At 43.8% G+C, this 17,219-nt stretch overlaps 1 protein-coding gene across 10 annotated transcripts in view; it reads right to left on the minus strand.

The window, feature by feature from the left end:
• Positions 1-2,017: 2,017 nt before the first annotated feature.
• The window catches only part of Spats2l (spermatogenesis associated serine rich 2 like), a 171,755-nt gene continuing 156,553 nt past the window's right edge, over positions 2,018-17,219 (minus strand). For 8 of the 10 annotated variants that reach the window (XM_076931890.1, XM_034499102.2, XM_076931889.1 and 5 more), the window contains 4 exons: positions 10,774-10,883; positions 8,285-8,387; positions 5,531-5,751; positions 2,018-2,923 (listed from right to left, as the gene is read on the minus strand). In XM_076931890.1, the coding sequence (XP_076788005.1) occupies positions 2,528-2,923; positions 5,531-5,751; positions 8,285-8,387; positions 10,774-10,883 (830 nt within the window). In that variant the 3' untranslated portion in view covers positions 2,018-2,527. The remainder of the gene's footprint in view (positions 2,924-5,530; positions 5,752-8,284; positions 8,388-10,773; positions 10,884-17,219) is intronic. The other 2 variants (XM_034499104.2, XM_034499107.2) reach the window with 1 other exon arrangement.

Genomic DNA, 17,219 nt, shown 5'->3' on the forward strand with positions numbered 1-17,219 from the left:
TGTAATGTAGGTGAGTTCTGAGGTTCTGCATGCATTATGAATATTATGCAGTTTTGACCTCTATCAAAGAAATGTTTTAAATAAAATTATCTTCTGTATCCTAAGTAAAGACATAAGTAGTGTTCATGGCACTTGGATTTTTAAAGGGGGCTTACCACTCTTTATTGAGAATGGCAGAACTGGGCTGGGGAATCACTCAGTAGGTAAAGTGTTTGCCATTCAAGCATGAAGACCTGACTTTGATACCCATAACTCACATAAAAAGCTGACACACATTGGTAATCCCAGGGCTGGGGAGGCAGCCACAGTAGAGTCCTGGGCTGCTCTAGCTAGCCAGACAAGCGAGCCTAGGAGCCTCGGGCCAGGGAGAGACCCCATCATAAAGAAGACAAACAAAACAAAACTAAGGTGGACATCCCCTGAGGAGAAACACCACCAGAGCTTGTTCTCTGGTTTCCCCTTATATGCAGGTGTCATAAGCACATCCACGCATTTGCACACACAGTGAAAGGCATTAGAATATGACTTAGGATTAAACAAATGGTTCTACAGAGGTGAAGAAATGTGACAGGGTATTTATTTCACAGACCCTGACTTTGGCCTAAAGTGCCTAATTACCATTTTAAAACGCAAACTCGGACATGCTCACGTACCAGAATTTAAGGCAAACACCATGGAAAAATGTGATCAGGTCTGAATACTTTTATCATTCTTTTGTTTCTTCCCAGAGACCTGGGATTGTTTGCTATGTTCTTGGGAATGTGTCTGAGTTTTCTTGACTCCAGGGCGTAGGAGAAGATAGGAGTGGCTGGATGGCACTCTGACAAGCAGGCACATTCTTCACCTGGCCTGCCCATTTTCTTTCCTTCTGTAAGAATTATCTGCCTCCATCTTTACAGCTGCCACATTTCAACAGACATTTTTTTCTGGGGTTGAGCAGAATCTTGCTACACAAAACTTGTGTTTAAAAAATTCTTCTGATTTGTAAGCTATAAGTTCAGGGTCTCAGGCAGGGTAAACAGAGACCGAGGTTCCAAGCACTCATCTTTTCTTATTTGACCAAGTTTCTCTTCCTTCCTTCCTGGAATGTGACTTGACATTTTGAATTCCTATTAGATCTCTGGGTACACTCAGAGACTCAGTTTCAGAAAGCTCTGGGGAGAGCAAACATTCCCCTGTACTTGGCAAAAGAAGAAAAATGCCTGCCTGTGTGGCTAGCAGGCTCAGCTGTTTGGAGGACAAGACCCGGTGAACCTGGGTTGTCAGAAAAAAAAAAAAAAAAAATCTCAAGGTGGAGTTGAAAGGGTGCATTTGCACATGAATGCAGCCAGCAAAGGAAGCCTGGCAGTCAAAAGACAGGGGGACTGGGGCCCTGTGGTTTTGGGGTACTCTATGCCCACTCCTCTTTGCTGAAACAACAGTAGCTCTTCTCTACCTAACCAGTGTTTGGGAGACCTCGCTTCAGTGTCGGGGTGGACTATGGTTAGTTTATGCTAACTAATATATTTGTTAACTAGTTTATGCTACTAGCTAGTTTACCCCATGGATGACCTACAGTCAGGTCTGTACCAAGTAATTGCATGTCAGAGCGTTGCTGTGACTTCTGACAAGATCGGTGTCCCACACAGAAGCTGGCGAGAGAGCTCAGGAGCGCAGTCATTATTATCATTCTGAATATAGTGTCAGAATATGAAGGACAGAATTCAGAACTCAGAGAAAGGAGCAGGAATCATGATCAAACTGGACTCTGGCTAATGAACCAATAATCTATTGTTTACTCTAGGCTGAGGTAAATTTTGTTATGTCCAAGGTTTCCGACTACCATGTGGGATCCAAGATGACTGGGGTGCGTACAGTACCTGTCCGTATGGTAACTGAGGGAATAACATTATTTCTTGAGTTCTTATTACACAGGAAACAGAGCTTTGCACCGAACTTCTGATCTCTAACCTTTTCTCCAAAGTGCTACAGAGAACATTCAACAAGATAGGCATCAATAAAAAGAACAAGCCAGGTGTCAAATGCAGCATATTTTAATTTGTTTCAAATAAAGCAATATATGTTTATATATATATCTATATATATTTCAGAAAAACACCAGATGTTAAATTCTACAAAAGCACATGTGTCTTCAGCAGATCACGTTTGTCTGATCAAGAATTTCCTGTTTCAACATTAACTCTCTAAGGACAGCCAATGGATTGACCACACAGCTACAACACAGGTTACTGACTGAGCCTCTGATCTTCAGCCACATCCTGACTGCTTTTCCTAACAATGGGTAAATACTGGCTGGCTAACATGATGCAAAGTCTTGATGAGGAGAAGCAACAACAGATCAAGCAAAGCCATGGGCGTTCTGAAGCAAGCTAGAGCAGAGTAATAGGATTAGTAAAAATGACTGCGAGAGGATGACACAAACATACGGGACTTGTATATTCTGATTGACTCTCTTTTGGCAGCGATTGGGTCAGCACCTTGGGCAGGGAACCACGACCAGGCAAAACCTGCTCTCTTCTTTCCCAGCTCAGGCCACCAACGTCACAGCTGGGACGGAGAGAACCGTGGCCTCTGTGGAAACTTCTATTCTAGTGGGACAAAGATTGCACTGTGAAACCCTACCGACATTACCCCGGAAAGGCCTGGCCTCTAAGTTGTCTGCAGCGTGCTGCCTTCGACGGGCCTTTTCAGAATGTGGTGGGGCCTCTGGAGCCTTTGTCCCCATGGGAGCCTCTTGGTTTTTGGCACCACCTTTGTTTTTGGGACGGAAACCGTTATGTGGCTGTCTTCTGTGTTCATGTCGGTTGTTGCTTTTCACCATGGGATCAGCTTCATTACCACCGCCCTGGGACTTGGCTGGACCATTTAGCCTGTTGTGATACTGTGGATTATATCTTCGTCTTTGGCTGGAAGGTCCATTCTGCTAAAAAGAGAAATGAGGTGTGTGAAGTCAACAAACCACAGAAGACACTAGTAGGCATCAGGAAAATCTACCCCCTAAATCATAGATAAAGTTTTTCAAAGCACAGTAGAGACAGACAACATGCAGATAGGTCAAGTTGACATAATTCTTGATCTAGAACCACAGCTTTGTAAATGGAACTGAAAGAAAAGTGCTTATCTTTAAAGAGAAGAGGAGGAGGGAGAGGAAGAGGAGGAGATAGGAAAGTAGGAGGAAGAGAAAGAAGAAGAGGAAGAAGAAGAGAAGGAGGAAGAAGAAGCAGAAGCAGAAAGCAGGCCAAAATCCCAAACCTAACCTAACCTAACCCCAAACCCCAAACCCCTGTATGCTTAAAATGTAATACAATGAAATGTGTTTCATTTCATAGTTGGGCAGGACATAGATGGGTCTGTACCCCAAAAAGTTCTAAGTTGAATAGTCTGTGCAGTCTGTGTTTAAATTCTAATCACATATATGAAGAAAGAAGTGACATTCTGCCCGTGATTTTTCTTCTCCAAAACAGGTTTCCTAATTTATTTCCAAACAACTATTCTTACAGTTCAGGATATTACTTCAGGCAAACGCAGGGATGAGGTATGCCTGGGAGACCTCTGGGAAAGCAGAGTTAATGTGCTATGGTCACAGAGGTAAGTTTTCTAAAATGTTTTGTAATTTAAAGCCAATCAGCTCAAAGCCTCAGACTGAAAAGCAATTCCTCCAACAAGCCAGCAGCCAGCAGCGGCCAGAGACATAAGGAGACAGGTAGAAAGGCAAAACAGGCCAAAGCTTGCTGTCCACGTAAGCCAAAGACTCCAAGAGTCCTCAATATCAGCAGCCAACACTGAGAGGTGACAGAGGGACGGCACTCAGGAAGTATGTCAGTACGTCTCATAAATCACAGTCATACTTGAAGGTGGTGGCTGTAAGTCACTTCACTGTGTAGATGTGGATAGTTAGTTTACGGGGCTCGCCTGGGTCTATATGTAGCAAATGGTGGAACTCCCCCACGTTCTGTGCTCTTTCCTGACAAAACTCACAAGCACATAATTGATACACAAAGCTATGTTTTGAAAAATCAGACCTCTTAGTATTAAAAAGGCAACATGGTGAGTTATAAAGCTATAAGGTTTTAGATTTTTACACTGTGACTCTATGATACAGGTTTAGGATACAGTAGCACTCAATAATCTAGGTCCTATGTCAAAAGTATTCAGTGCAGGGCCACATCCTATTGTCTGAATGCTTCTCTTTCTCTGTAGCATCCCACACTGAGATGCTGCCTTGCACACAGGAATGTGGACACTTGCCTATACCTAAGCTTATCCTAGTCTCCTATCTTTTGGATATAGGGGTGGGCAGATTGGCAGCATGCTTTTCCGTCAAGGCAGTGGAGGTTCAAACAGTCCCTGAGAGTGGGCTTGGGAACTTGTGAGAGCAAAATTCCAGGGCCTCAAATACTGGAGTGTATTCTTGAAAGGAGAGTGCAGCTCCTGGGTGTGTGTCTCACCAGCCTCACTCACCCCTCAGTCTGTAGGAAGGATGATGATGTGGGACTCATAACAGTTACTCTGAAGCACAGAGCCCTTCTTGCTGGTCCTTACTGCTTTATTTAGATATATAACGGTACTACCGCTTAAATTAGCCATCACCTGAACATTGGAATCACTGAGCTGAAAAAGGATCTACACAATAGCATCAGATTTGGCTTTCTTTGTTTTTAAAGAAACTGAGTATGGGAAACTTTTGGGTTAAAATTTACACTTGTGTTCATTATGGTGTTTGGGAACAAGCATGGAGCAATGCAGTGAAGGCACGTTTAGCCTGTGTGTATTTCTACAGTGCCCCGTACCGAACTGCTACTGTAAAGCTCATGATGTCATTCAGGACCACAGGAATGCCTGGAAGCATCCCTAGTGGGAACCCCTAAAAGGCCAAGGAGACCCAACAGGGTATCTGCTAGATAGCCACCAGTCTGGAACACTGAAGAAGGAAGCTGCAGAGACCGTGAAAGCTATCACTGTCATCTGCCCAGCACCCACGTCACCAAATCCCATTTCTTGTTCATCTTTTAACCGCAAGCTACTATTTCCCTCTCAAAGATACAACAGAGAAAGAGGAGGAGGAGCTGGAAAGTTGTATTGTTAGAGGCCGTGGGAGACAGGAATGAATCAAGTCATTTTGAAATATGTGTATTTACTGAAACTCCAAGTAAATGGAAGTTGCACGGACTTTGATCTGTTCCTGAATCACCAGTTTCCTCTCACTGATAGTTGTCTGCTTCTCCATCTCATTCCTACATCTCTTCAGGACCTGGAGATGCTGGCAAGAAGGGCATGAGAGACTGTCTCCATTAGGTGAACGAGCTAACATAGCTGGGCACACAGAGGTAGGAGCCTATAAGCATGATGGGATATAGTCAGGTGGTGCTCCTGGAGCTGGAGGGATCCTGGCCAGGACTACTAGCTCAGTGGCTAGTAGGTTCATTTTCTTCCTCTGGAAATGGATGGTAGTTTCCTTCCCAGAACCATGGACCAGGATCTGCAGAGGCCTCTGCAGGCAGCACTTCGAGGTTCTCTCAGAATGGCTTACCTGCTTGTTAGTGGGCATGGTCTGGTGACACGCATCGGCAGTGCTGGGAAGACCGCTCACCATTTTGGGGTTCGCTGCTTTTCCCTCAGAAGGCTTGTTGTGACCAGATGACTTCCGGGCAAAATTCCCCTGTTTCCCGGAAGCTACCCCATGAGTGTTCAGCAGAGGCAGCAGGGAGCTGCAGGGGGTTCTTGAGGAATAGTTGTTCTTTGGATGTGTGACTGCAACAAGGAATGGTTGGTGTTAAAGGCTGGGCCGAGAGCTCTGCTGAGCCATTAGAAAGTGCTAGAAGAGGAAGAAACTGGCGGGAGCTCCATGCAAACATTAACTTTTACTCTTTCAGATGTAGTTTGAAAGGACGCCAAGGTGCTTAGAGACCACCATATTCCTCCCTTAAGAGTCCCTAAACAGTGATGACAGCGGTAGCATCCACGATGAGAGGCATTTGTAGGAATGAAGACCTATCTGAGAGACAGAGATTATTCTTTAGGTGGAGAACCACCACTGGTAGGGAGATAATGACCGTGTGACGCTCCCTCTCTGCCTCATCCATGGGTGAATTCTGCCTCTTAGCTCCCCATCACTTAGCCCATTTACACTGCCCTTATCAGGTCCTATAATACCTGGGGCTGCTAATGCATAAGAATGAGAGGCTGACTGGGCTCTGAATTCTGCGAGCATGGGAATGGGTGGATGCTACGGGCTAAGAGTTTCGTCGCTTGGGTCATGAGTATCTCTGATCACTGGGCAGGCCTGCTAGCCCCATGCACCTTCTACACTCCACTAGGGCTACCTGAACCAGTCTTTAACTGCAGCTCTGCACCATTCCCAGCGTGACGCGCATGGCAGGCCGATCAGCCAGCTCTCTGTCACACACACATTCAGGTCAGGCAGGTCTGTTCAATGCTTATTATTGGCAGTTCTGTTGTTTTTGAAAGTGGTGATTTCAGGCACGATGATTTCTATGTGATTATGCTGAATCGAGGCCAGAGGGAATCAATTCCAGGATAAAGCCGTGACTTTTCTCTCACAGCTCACTGGGATTCAAGTGCCAGGCTGGACGGGAAGGCCTCCTTCTGAATTTTAAAATTGTCACCAATTTTTAAAAGCAATTTTCTCTGTTCCCTTTGTTGGATCAGACTTAATCCCAGGGTTTGGCAAGAGGATTAGGAATGGCTAGCAGGGCTCACAGAACGTTAGAAGTAGAAAGGACAGGATGTCTCTCCAGCCCCTTCATTTTGTAGGTTAAGGTGTGACAAATGAGTGTGGGTTGTCCAAACACAGCCAGGGGATTTCAGTAGCTTCCAGGCTCCCCAGATTCAGTTGTGTGTGGCCATTATTTCCCGTTTCCCCTTCTGATTGAGGAGCTGTATCGATGCACCCTCCACGAAGGAGCTTTGTGAGGATTACTGTCACAAACACTTGAGGCTGTCTTTACATGGACACTCTTGTAATCTGGTAAGGGGTGAGTTCTCTCACTAGATGGCACTAGGAAAGCGAGTGAAGTGCCCCTCCCCCCTCTCCACCTGAGCTGGGCGACTCAACTCAGGATTAGAGTCTCACTTATCATTGGATTAAAGTAGAAACTAGGATGGGCAGGTTCTTTTCCAAATGTCAACCAAACTGCTTGTGTGGAGATGGGACAAAAGCTGAGGATGGAGAAGGGCCCACAGGGAGCTTCTGCCATAAGGGAGGCAGCCTATAAAGAGAAAACTAAGAAGTACAGTGAGAAAATCCGACAGATGACAGATCTATGAGTAGGAAGCCCCCGGCACTGTTCTCTGGGGCTATTTGCAGGCTACAATCCGAGGGCTGGTCACATAGTTATACTTAAATAAGCTAGCTAAACATACCAACATGGAAAAATGCCTACCACCTCCTATGACAAAAGTAAATCGCCTTCTGATGCGTGCATGCAGTGTGTAACAGGTAGACAGGACATACATGAAAGTCTAAAGGTAACCTGGAAGTAAAGGCATGTGCTAGTCAACACAATTCGGTAATCTGTAGCTCAAGTTTGCGTAATATTTTATCTAAAGGGGAAAAAAAATGAAATCTCAATGTAAAAAAGCAAATGCAGTCAAATCTTGGTTTTCTGCTGACTATGAGGTTGGGGACAGTTGTTGGACCTTCTCTGTGACTGTCCTCAAAGCCATGTTAGCGGCCATCACTCATCCCCACCTCCCCTTGCGGAGTACAGGAAGAAGCAGCAGCCAAGCTTGCTGTGCACTAGCCACTCTAATTAAAGCTTAATAGGGAACACGACTAAGCTAATGGCTGACTCGAAGTCGTTCATTATCTTCAGCTTCATTCAGTAGAGGACCCAGGCTAGGCAGGGTGGGGGCTGGAGGGTGGGGGGCTCAGGGCATCCAGAGTACTCAGGCAGGCTGGGCCCTGCACTGCAGCAGCCGATCGCTCCCCAAGTGCCAAGAGAACTCCATGGAACAGCGGCTATAGAACCAGGCAGCAGTGTGTCTGGAGGGGTGTATAAGTCTGTGAGAGGTATTCAGCAGCTGACCTGCTCTGTTCCGAGTGATAAATCCTCGGGATTTACTGGTGGGCAGTGGCATTTGAAGAGTCTAAGTTCAAATCTTGACATTTCTAGTGACTTGTGTCATGACCTTAGATCATTAAATCTCCTCAGGATTCAGGTTAGCCATGCCAGGGGACTGTATACCTGACATTTCTGCTGTCAACTCCAAACAGCGCCCCGCTCACTCACACAGAATTATTTAGCAAGCATGCAAAACTCACTTTCTCCACAGATCAGGATTTGGGCTTTCAGCTGTTCAATGTCACAGGAGAAGCGGGCAGCCTTCCCCAGCTCTTCATCGTATTTGCGTTCACTGACAAAGTGCTAGAGGAAAGAGAAGTGGAGCGGCGAGTCAGGTCAGCAGCGCGTCCATCCACACAGCTTCTCCCTCTGCCCTTCCTGTGCCCAGATGGCCGATTTGAGGGGATCACTGGAGCTCATTCACACTGAAGCACCACTAAATGGACCTTGACTCTGCCTTCCAGGACCATGGTCACCTTCTGAGAACCAGGAGGAGTCCTGACTTTCCCTCATGTGGCTTAGACCGACGATGAACAAACTCTACATCCGGGCTTATCTGGTCTACCTTTCAACATCCCACGCTAGAGCGGGTTTCCAAGGTGCATTCCAGCAGGGGCTGCCTAGTTTGGCCAAGGGCCTGGTGTAGTATTAACAGTCAAAAGAAAACGTGCCACCCTCCACAGACCCGTCTTCATTTTAATAAGAAATCAAGAAAACCAAAGATGTCTAGAAAACATCTTCAGGATGGAATTTCAAGTACTACTATAGGGAGTGAAGAAGATTAGTTTCCAATTCATTTAAATTGAACTTGAAATTAAGATCTACGTGTAGATGGCACAATGAGAAATATAAGAAATAACTGTGAGTCAAACGCTCCTAGAGAATCAGGGCGTTTACCACATGGCATGGGAAAGAGAGACATTCAATTCAAGGATAAATGTGGCTGATGCTGTGGAAACAGAGAGGTGGAAGGAATTCTCTCTCACTGAGTGACACATGAAGGCTTATATATGAGAGAACGTGGGAGCTGCGACAGTTAAAAAATTAAAGCAGATGCTGACCATACCGAACAATCCCCCTTCCACCCCGCCACACTATCATGAAGCCAGTGTTTTTATATTACCTCTATTTTACAGATGACGGATCTGGGTTCCTGAGAACCTAAGACAATATGTAATTTATCCAAGCCACAGAAGTAGAAAGTATTGGCGCTATCCTGTTTTACTCCAAAGCCTGTGCTTCCAACCATGTAATGAAAAGTGGGATTTTGATAGGCAGGAATGAAACTTGGTGGAAAGTTGATTTCAATTGACTAGGAAGCTGCAACTCCACAACTTCACTCGATGTTCTAATGAGCTGGACTCTTCAGAGGAAATGGGTGTTGCAATAGGTACTGAGTCCTGTTGTGTATTGAACCCCTGGGGGGCTGTGGGGGAGGGGGTAAGGGGAGGAATGAGTCTTGCTGAGGGAGGTTAGGTCTGTTTGGGGAGTTTAACACTGGCCCTGGGGTAGAGAGGTTGAAGGGCTCCTGAGGAGACCTTGCAGTTGGCTGAGTAAGAAGAGACAAAGGCCAGAGGGAAGTGAGAGGAAAGCACCTCCAATCCCTTTCTCCCTGAGCTCCCTGTCCAGCCTAACCAGGATGGAGGGTATCAAATGTCACAGGGCAGTTCTCCTGTTGCCTATCAGCTTTCCACTGTTAAGGTCAGACACTGTTCTAAAGCTAGTGGCTGCTATGTCTTGAAATACTCGAGGTTTCTAGAAGCCAGGGAGAAGCTGGGTGCACATGTGTGCAAACACACTGTGTGTTTAATAACTGGGTGAAAAAGAAGAGAAGAATCGACTTTACCTTCCTACTTTGTTATAAACACGTTTGCTTTCCTCATAACCACTTCTTCTAGAAACTACCCAGTGCTGTTTAGGAGAGACAGTCTGAGTGTATAAATGAGGGTGTCAATCTGCCTCTCTTGCCCAAAAAATGGGTGTTGGTCAAGCAGAGAGCAGCCAGAGCCCCTCTCTCAAGTGGCCTGAATCACAGCGAGGCACAAGAGCTAATGGCTTCTGGAGGACACTCAATGCTAAGGTGCCCTGAATAGAGAATTTGGGAATTATTATTTTTTCCTGTATCATTACCCCAAACACACTGGTTCGTGCCTAGTTGTAGACCCAGGTCTTCAGACACACCCAGCTTTGGTGACTTACACTCAGTATTATTTCAAATTCTGCTTACAATTAGCCAGGATCTGTTTATATTCCTTGCAGTAGAAGAAATCTAATAAACATATATTTGTGAGTAGTAATCTTATCAAAAAAAAAAAAAAAGGAATTAAAGTAGAAAAATATAAAGGACACTTTCATAACCTTCTGTTAAGATGTACTCACATGAGTGTGTGCTTCTAAATACAGGCATAAATTATACAGAGTAAAAATCATATCGCAGATAACTTATGTTTATATACACTTTAATAGGTTCGTCTTGACTGACGTAGCCTTCTCCATTTTAATACTATATCCCTTCAAACTTACTGTGCTTAAGGGAAGTGACTGTTTCTTCACCCTTCTGTATTCTGTATTTCAACCCAGTGGAAGGGAGCTGGGCATATATATCAGAGCATCAGAGCATCAGTCTATTGATACAAAGCAAAGGCATGGGGCCCGTTCCTCAGCATTCAGCTGGGTTCATAGAACTGACCTTGATTTCGGCTCTGAGTTCAGCCAGCTGCATCTCTGCCATTTGACTGGCTAAATCAGTCAGTCTCTTCAGCTCCTCTGCTTTCTTCTGACGGGCAGTCAGGATGTCCACTGACAAATGAGGATGACACAACATGTTAGGGACAGAGACGTAAGTATAGTGAACAGTGGGGGTTCCTGGAGTCAGTTGTCCCACAACAGGCAGGTTGCTTTGCAGGACCGTGAGTCGGTCTGAAGATGGCTGACTCTTGGAGTCTGACTCTTCATGTTCATTACCAGCAATGACCCCTTAATAAAACTCAGTTTTATTACAGCTATATTGCTTTCCTTCCTCCTTCCTTATACTGGCATCTGAACTTACTTCCTTAATTTGGCATCTTCAGAATGTTGTATAGAACTAGCTCTGAAGAAAAAGACATTACAATGACAAATCCATGCAGCAACAGCCACCCTCGTGTGTGTGCTGTACCATTAAGTTCTAACAGCATCAGACTCTAAATTTCATCAAATACAACCTCAGTGGTAGATCAGTGGTAGAGCACTCATGTAGCATGTAAAAGGCCCTGTGTTTGATCCCCAGACTGGAATGTTTTAAAACATTGTCTCTTGGGGTAACTAGCTGTGATACGTAATATGACCTAGAGGATTTACTCTATCCACTTTTTATGAGCTGAAAAATGCTTTTGCATTTTATGCTCTGCAGATACATTTTCATTTTTGCAAACAGAAGTTCCAGACCAGAGTATCTTGTGTCTTTGTTCTAAGTATCTCAGGTAGAAAAATTTCACATTTAGGAATACAAGGCTTAGAGCCAGTCCTTCTTTAACTTTTTTAATTGATTTGGGACGGTTAGCCTATGAGTTAAGGGACTATAGCAAATTCAGGGCTTTGAGTTTATTGTTAGGGTGTTTTCTATATTTTATTTAGAAATAGCTGAGAGGAGTTAACAGACAACAGTCCAGGTTACTTCACATGGATAGTTGGTTTTCAAAACGTCAGAAGTCCATAGAATTGACATTACAAATATTTCTATATTAATGTTCATTTTGATTAGAGACCTGCCCGGGCAGTGGTGGTGCATGCCTTTAATCCCAGCACTTGGGAGGCAGAGGCAGGCGGATTTTTGAGTTCGAGGCCAGCCCAGTCTACCGAGTGAGTTCCAGGACAGCCAAGGCTATACAGAGAAACCCTGTCTTGAAAAACCAAAAAAAAAAAAAAAAAAAAAAAGATTAGAGACCTGTCTGCTTCTGAAAGCTTCCTGTCTTGGATTCTAAAAAGAAATTGAGCATCCTTGGAGTTACTCCAGTTGTGTGGTGACAGCCACTAGGCAAGAATTGCCTCTCTCCATCTACAGACAAACTACCGTCCAGAAAAGGATACACTTGCAGAATAGTCGACTGATTATATCTGCCTAGACAGAGTAATCAGCCCTTAATAATCCTGCATCACTAAGGTCTGTCAGATGATTCTGGGCCAGAAGGCTGAAGATTTGATGCTCCAGCGTTCAGTAGTATAGGGGCTTTCCAGGTGTTCAGCAGTCTCTATAAATTGGCTAAGATTTAGAAGCTATGCTTTATGCTTCCCATAATTTCAGTTAACTCAGTCATTCTGGATTTCTGATGGGGTTGAAAACCTATAGTCTCATAGCCAATCCTGGCTATTTACTTTGAGAGAAAAGATCTGAGTGGATGGTTTTCAGCTGACATTCATTCTAAAGCCAAGAAAAAACCCAGGTTCAGAACTAAGTGTTTTAGTTAGGAGAGATGACAGAGGTTCTGGTTAGTCAACAAAATGATGGACTGGGTATTAGGACTATCTTGTACCTCACTGGTACAAATAGGCATAATCATGCTTTAATTGTATTTTGAGAGAAAAGTTTTATTTTAACAGGAAGGGTGATATGTAGGAGGAGCTAAGGTGGGAGGAGTACCAAGAGGAAAAGAAGGAGTAAGGAGAGGAAAAGAAGGAGAGGAGAAGCTAGGTGATGAGAGAGAAAGAGAGAGAAGGGGGGAGACAGGGAGGCAGATGTTCACGTGTCTCCACCAGTCAAAGATAGTTGATATATCTAGGTTGGGTATTGGGTTACACTTCTGTTTGAGCATTACCAAACTTATAAAGCCTTTGATTAACATTTAAAAAAAATTGTATAAAAGCAAAAAGGAGAAGCGGGGGGTGGGATAGGGGTTTTCTAGGGAGGGGAAATGGGGAAAGGGGATGGCATCTGAAATGTAAATAAAATATCCAATAAAAAAAAAGAAAGAAAAATCTCAAGGGCAAGTCAGGCCACTTTGAACTGGATTTGTGTGCATTCTTTAACATCCACACCTTAGAGAGGCCAGTGGGGAATTCCCTGGTACCTTACTGCCTCATCTCTGTCAGAAGAACTCAAGTTTCAGATAGACACAGACACAGAAGCTCAGGTTAAGTTGTGTGTGTTTCCCAAGAGCACAGAGCACAAAAGCAAGTAAGAAGACGGAGCTCCCTGCACACAGGCTAGCGGCTCTCTAATTGGTCATATATGCATTTCCTTTGTTCCTCTCAGCCAAACATGTTGAGCCCTAAGGAAAAAATAGCCCATGTAGGATAATGCACATGTTGAATTGTTTTCCATCCTGGCTGCACAAGGATAAACTGCTCTAACAGACCACATTCACAGCACACAGAGACAAACAACATATCTGTTGATATTTCTGAAATATCATTTCACTGGGTAGGTAGCTGGCTTCGAACTTCTTCCTGCCTCAGCCTCCTAGTGCTGGGATTTCAAGTCCATGCCACCACACAGAGCCAAGCAATGTGATTTCTGATTCTAAGAGGTCTTAATAGCTACAACGTCAAACAAGTCACATCAAACACCAAAGCAAGTGAGAGAACAAAAACAACAACAAAATAAAGACATGCACACAAGCAGGCAGAGGCTAAGGTTCCTTGCACAGTGAGGGATGTATACAAACAGGCAAGGGTTAAGATCCTTTGCACACTGAGAGATGCACACAAGCAGCTATTTTTCAGACAGACAGGTGTTTTCTGTTTATGTCAATATCAATGTTGAAATGCCAATAAAATAACCTGCAGTATAAGGCCTGATCATCTGCCCAATTACACTAATCATCCTTTGGTTACTCACGTGGCTTCCCTGCTTAGCAGATGGCTGGGCAGACTGATCTATACCTACTGGTCCTCCAGAATTCAGAAATCTACTGAAAAACATGTTTGGATACCATGAGTGAGGAATCCGCACCTGAATGCCGAAAGGGTCATACCGAATGATGTCTTAGGACATCTGGTTGCCCCAGAGATCACGGAATAGCAGCCTGCTACTATTTTTGACCAGAGAACATTATGTTTGGTTTACCTGCACATTAATGTTTTACAAATTGAGCGTCCACATTTAGAAAGTAAGAAATTCCATTTGAGAGAGATTTCTAGTGGGCTCTTAAAACATTGGAATCTGGGCTAGGGACATGGCTCACTTGGTGGACTCTTTCTCATCATACATATGGTCCCTGTTCATATCTCATGAAAGTTGGTGGAAGATGTCTGTAATCCCAGCCTGGGAGGGAGAAGCAGAAGAACCAGAAGTTCAAGGTCATCCCTAGCTACACAGTGAGTTGACATCAGCCTGAGACATAGGAGGCCCCGTTTTAAAAACAGCATTTTCAACCATATTTGCTCGGCATCCCAAATGACATGATGCCCAGTGAGCCACCATCTCTATATGCTCCTCTGACAGCATGTTACCCAACTATATACATCTTCAGTCACTCATGGGGCTAGTATAAGACTAACTGTGGACTTCTTTGTGTCCACAGTATCTATGCATAGTGCACAGCGGGGGGTGGGGGGATGGGAGCTGAATGAAAGGTTCATTGATTGGATGGGTCCATTAATTCAAAGGATATCAAAATAAGGACTGAAGTTCCATCCCACTCAAGACTGTCTAGGTCTAGGGCTGGGACCTTGCTCTGTGGGTCAAGTGTATACCATGTTAAGCATGAATATCTGAATTCAGACCCCCAGCTCCCATGTGAAAAGCTCGTCAGTATCCTCAAAAAAATAGGTTGGAGAATGGTAGAGGAGGACATTCTATATTCCAGAGTCCACGTGCACACACACAAATTGTATGTGTATGCTCACACATGCACCATACACATAAACCAGAACCCCACCCAATAGTCACCCAAAAGATTTAGGACCTATAGCTTTTTATTAGTTATGTATTTGTCATTATAATTCAACATATGGATGGGACTGAGGTCAACATGAGGAAATGATTATTGAGTCAAAACAGAAAATGCTATGCTTTCTTCTTGCAAAGTAAGATTAAAAAAAAAAAAAAAACATACAAATTCTCAAGACCCAGACTTGTAAAGCATGGAGCAAAGGGGTCAGCAGACTGTCAGTTACTGCACGCTAAGCAGATCCATCTCTTCCTACTGGATCATTTGTGAAACTGGTGACAATTAGGGGTCATTGTTCTTCCTGATTATGTGGAACTTGGGCATTCACTTGATACAGAAGATTTTGTAAAAATAGATATAAATGGGCCCTAAAATGGGAATGCAGGTGCAAACTCACCAATAAGTTCTGAGTTTAAACTCATGCAAATCATGAAAATGAAGACTGCATCAGCAAGCTAGGGTGCAGTTTTACATATAGTCTCATTAACATTTCAAAGCTCTTTCATTATGAAAAAGTCTTAAAAGTTACAATCTAAAGCCAATGATCTTTAGGGGCGCACATTTTCACCCCCAGTATGTCAAGCCCAAAACCAGAAAGCATCAACAAAACCGATCAGATCTTAAGATCACTGACACTGGAATTTAAAGTAGAGTAACATGCATGTTTTGAAAGCATCATACTTTCCAAAATCTGTAGAGGGAGACAGTTCCATGCAGCTTGGGTCCCCTCTGCATGCAAAACTTAACATTATCTATGTAACTTTATAAACAGTATCTGGCATGCTGAGATCCATTTTCTCAATAGGATTTGTAAATCCCTTCAGGCTTTCAGAACACACTGGAAGCTTGGTTCATATCACTTGACCCGTGGGAGTCTTAAGGCTTTTCTAATAATGTCCATCAGCAGAAAGTGCGTTCAGAATCTCGGGGCCAGGTGTTGGAGTGCAAGTGTTCTTTAAGCACAGAGACTCTCTGAAATCCTTATTCTGTAACAGTTCTTTGGAATTTGCTATTTTACTTCATAATATGTTTGCGTTAATACAAAGTCATATTTTCTTCCCACATCTCTAGTAAACCTGTCAAGAACATTTCTGTGTGACCTTCAGTTCTCTGGGGAGACAGACAAAGTTTGAATGCCTAGTGATATACATTCTTATTTCTTAAAATATAATAATCCTGCACCTCCTGCAGGGTCCCTGAGCAACTAAACAGCAACATTTGCAAACTATACACACAGAGCTAATGTGTTAGTAACGAGGTGAGAAATACACATCCAGAATATACCTTTAAAATAATTACATCAGTGTTTACTACTACTGGATGTTGCAGTGCATAGACTCTCCACTGATTGTAACTGTGGTGGCTAGTCTTGGTTGTCAACTTGAATACAAAGAATCAACTAAAACCTAATCTGCTGGGCATACCTGTGAAGAATTGTCTTAATTGAATCATTTGAAGTAGAAAAACCCATCTGAAATCTGGGCCACAACTTCTGATGGCAGACAACAACAACAACAACAACAACAACAACAACAAAGGAAGTTTTTGCTTTTTTTCTTGATTGCCTTTACTTCCATTGGCAAGTTCATATAACTTGCTGCCAAAGCATTCCTTTACTGGTATTACAACCTACTTCTTCAGGACTCCAATACAAACCACAGAAGGCTAGCTAAGATATTCAACCTTGGGGGTTGAACAACTATTGGATTCTTGGCCCAAGTTTGCGGAAATAGCAAGTCTTCCATATAACAGCACAAAGTGGGGCACTGAGCCCCTAATCTGGACTGAGACTAAACAAAGGCACTCGAGACTTTAAAAACAGCTCTGACTGGGGCTCCAGCCCTAGCACTTCCAGATGTCTCAGAACCTTTTCATTTCTTTGTCCGTGAAACAAAGCCAAAGGGGGTTTAATTTAAACTTTGGGGCTATGGAACTACCTGTGATGTACCTGTTTAAAGGACTGGACCCTGTGCCACAGAATGGCATCTGCTAATGAAAATAAAAGCAAGCTAACTAACTAACTAACTAACTAACTAACTAACTAGGTAATTATGCAAGCAAGTTAGCTTTTACACTCACAGCACCCCATGCCATTGAGTCCCTATTCTGAAGAAGACCAGAATCCTGACTGTCTAATAATGTCTGTGTGACCCAGTACTAGGCTCTACTACTGGACCACCCTCAAGTACAGTTTGAGAACCCCACCACCACCCATCCTGCTGCCCTCTTGCCTGATGGCCACCCACAGGTGCTCACTCATGACTGT

The sequence above is a fragment of the Arvicanthis niloticus genome, chromosome 3 (genome assembly GCF_011762505.2).
Source record: "Arvicanthis niloticus isolate mArvNil1 chromosome 3, mArvNil1.pat.X, whole genome shotgun sequence".
NCBI lineage: Eukaryota > Metazoa > Chordata > Mammalia > Rodentia > Muridae > Arvicanthis > Arvicanthis niloticus.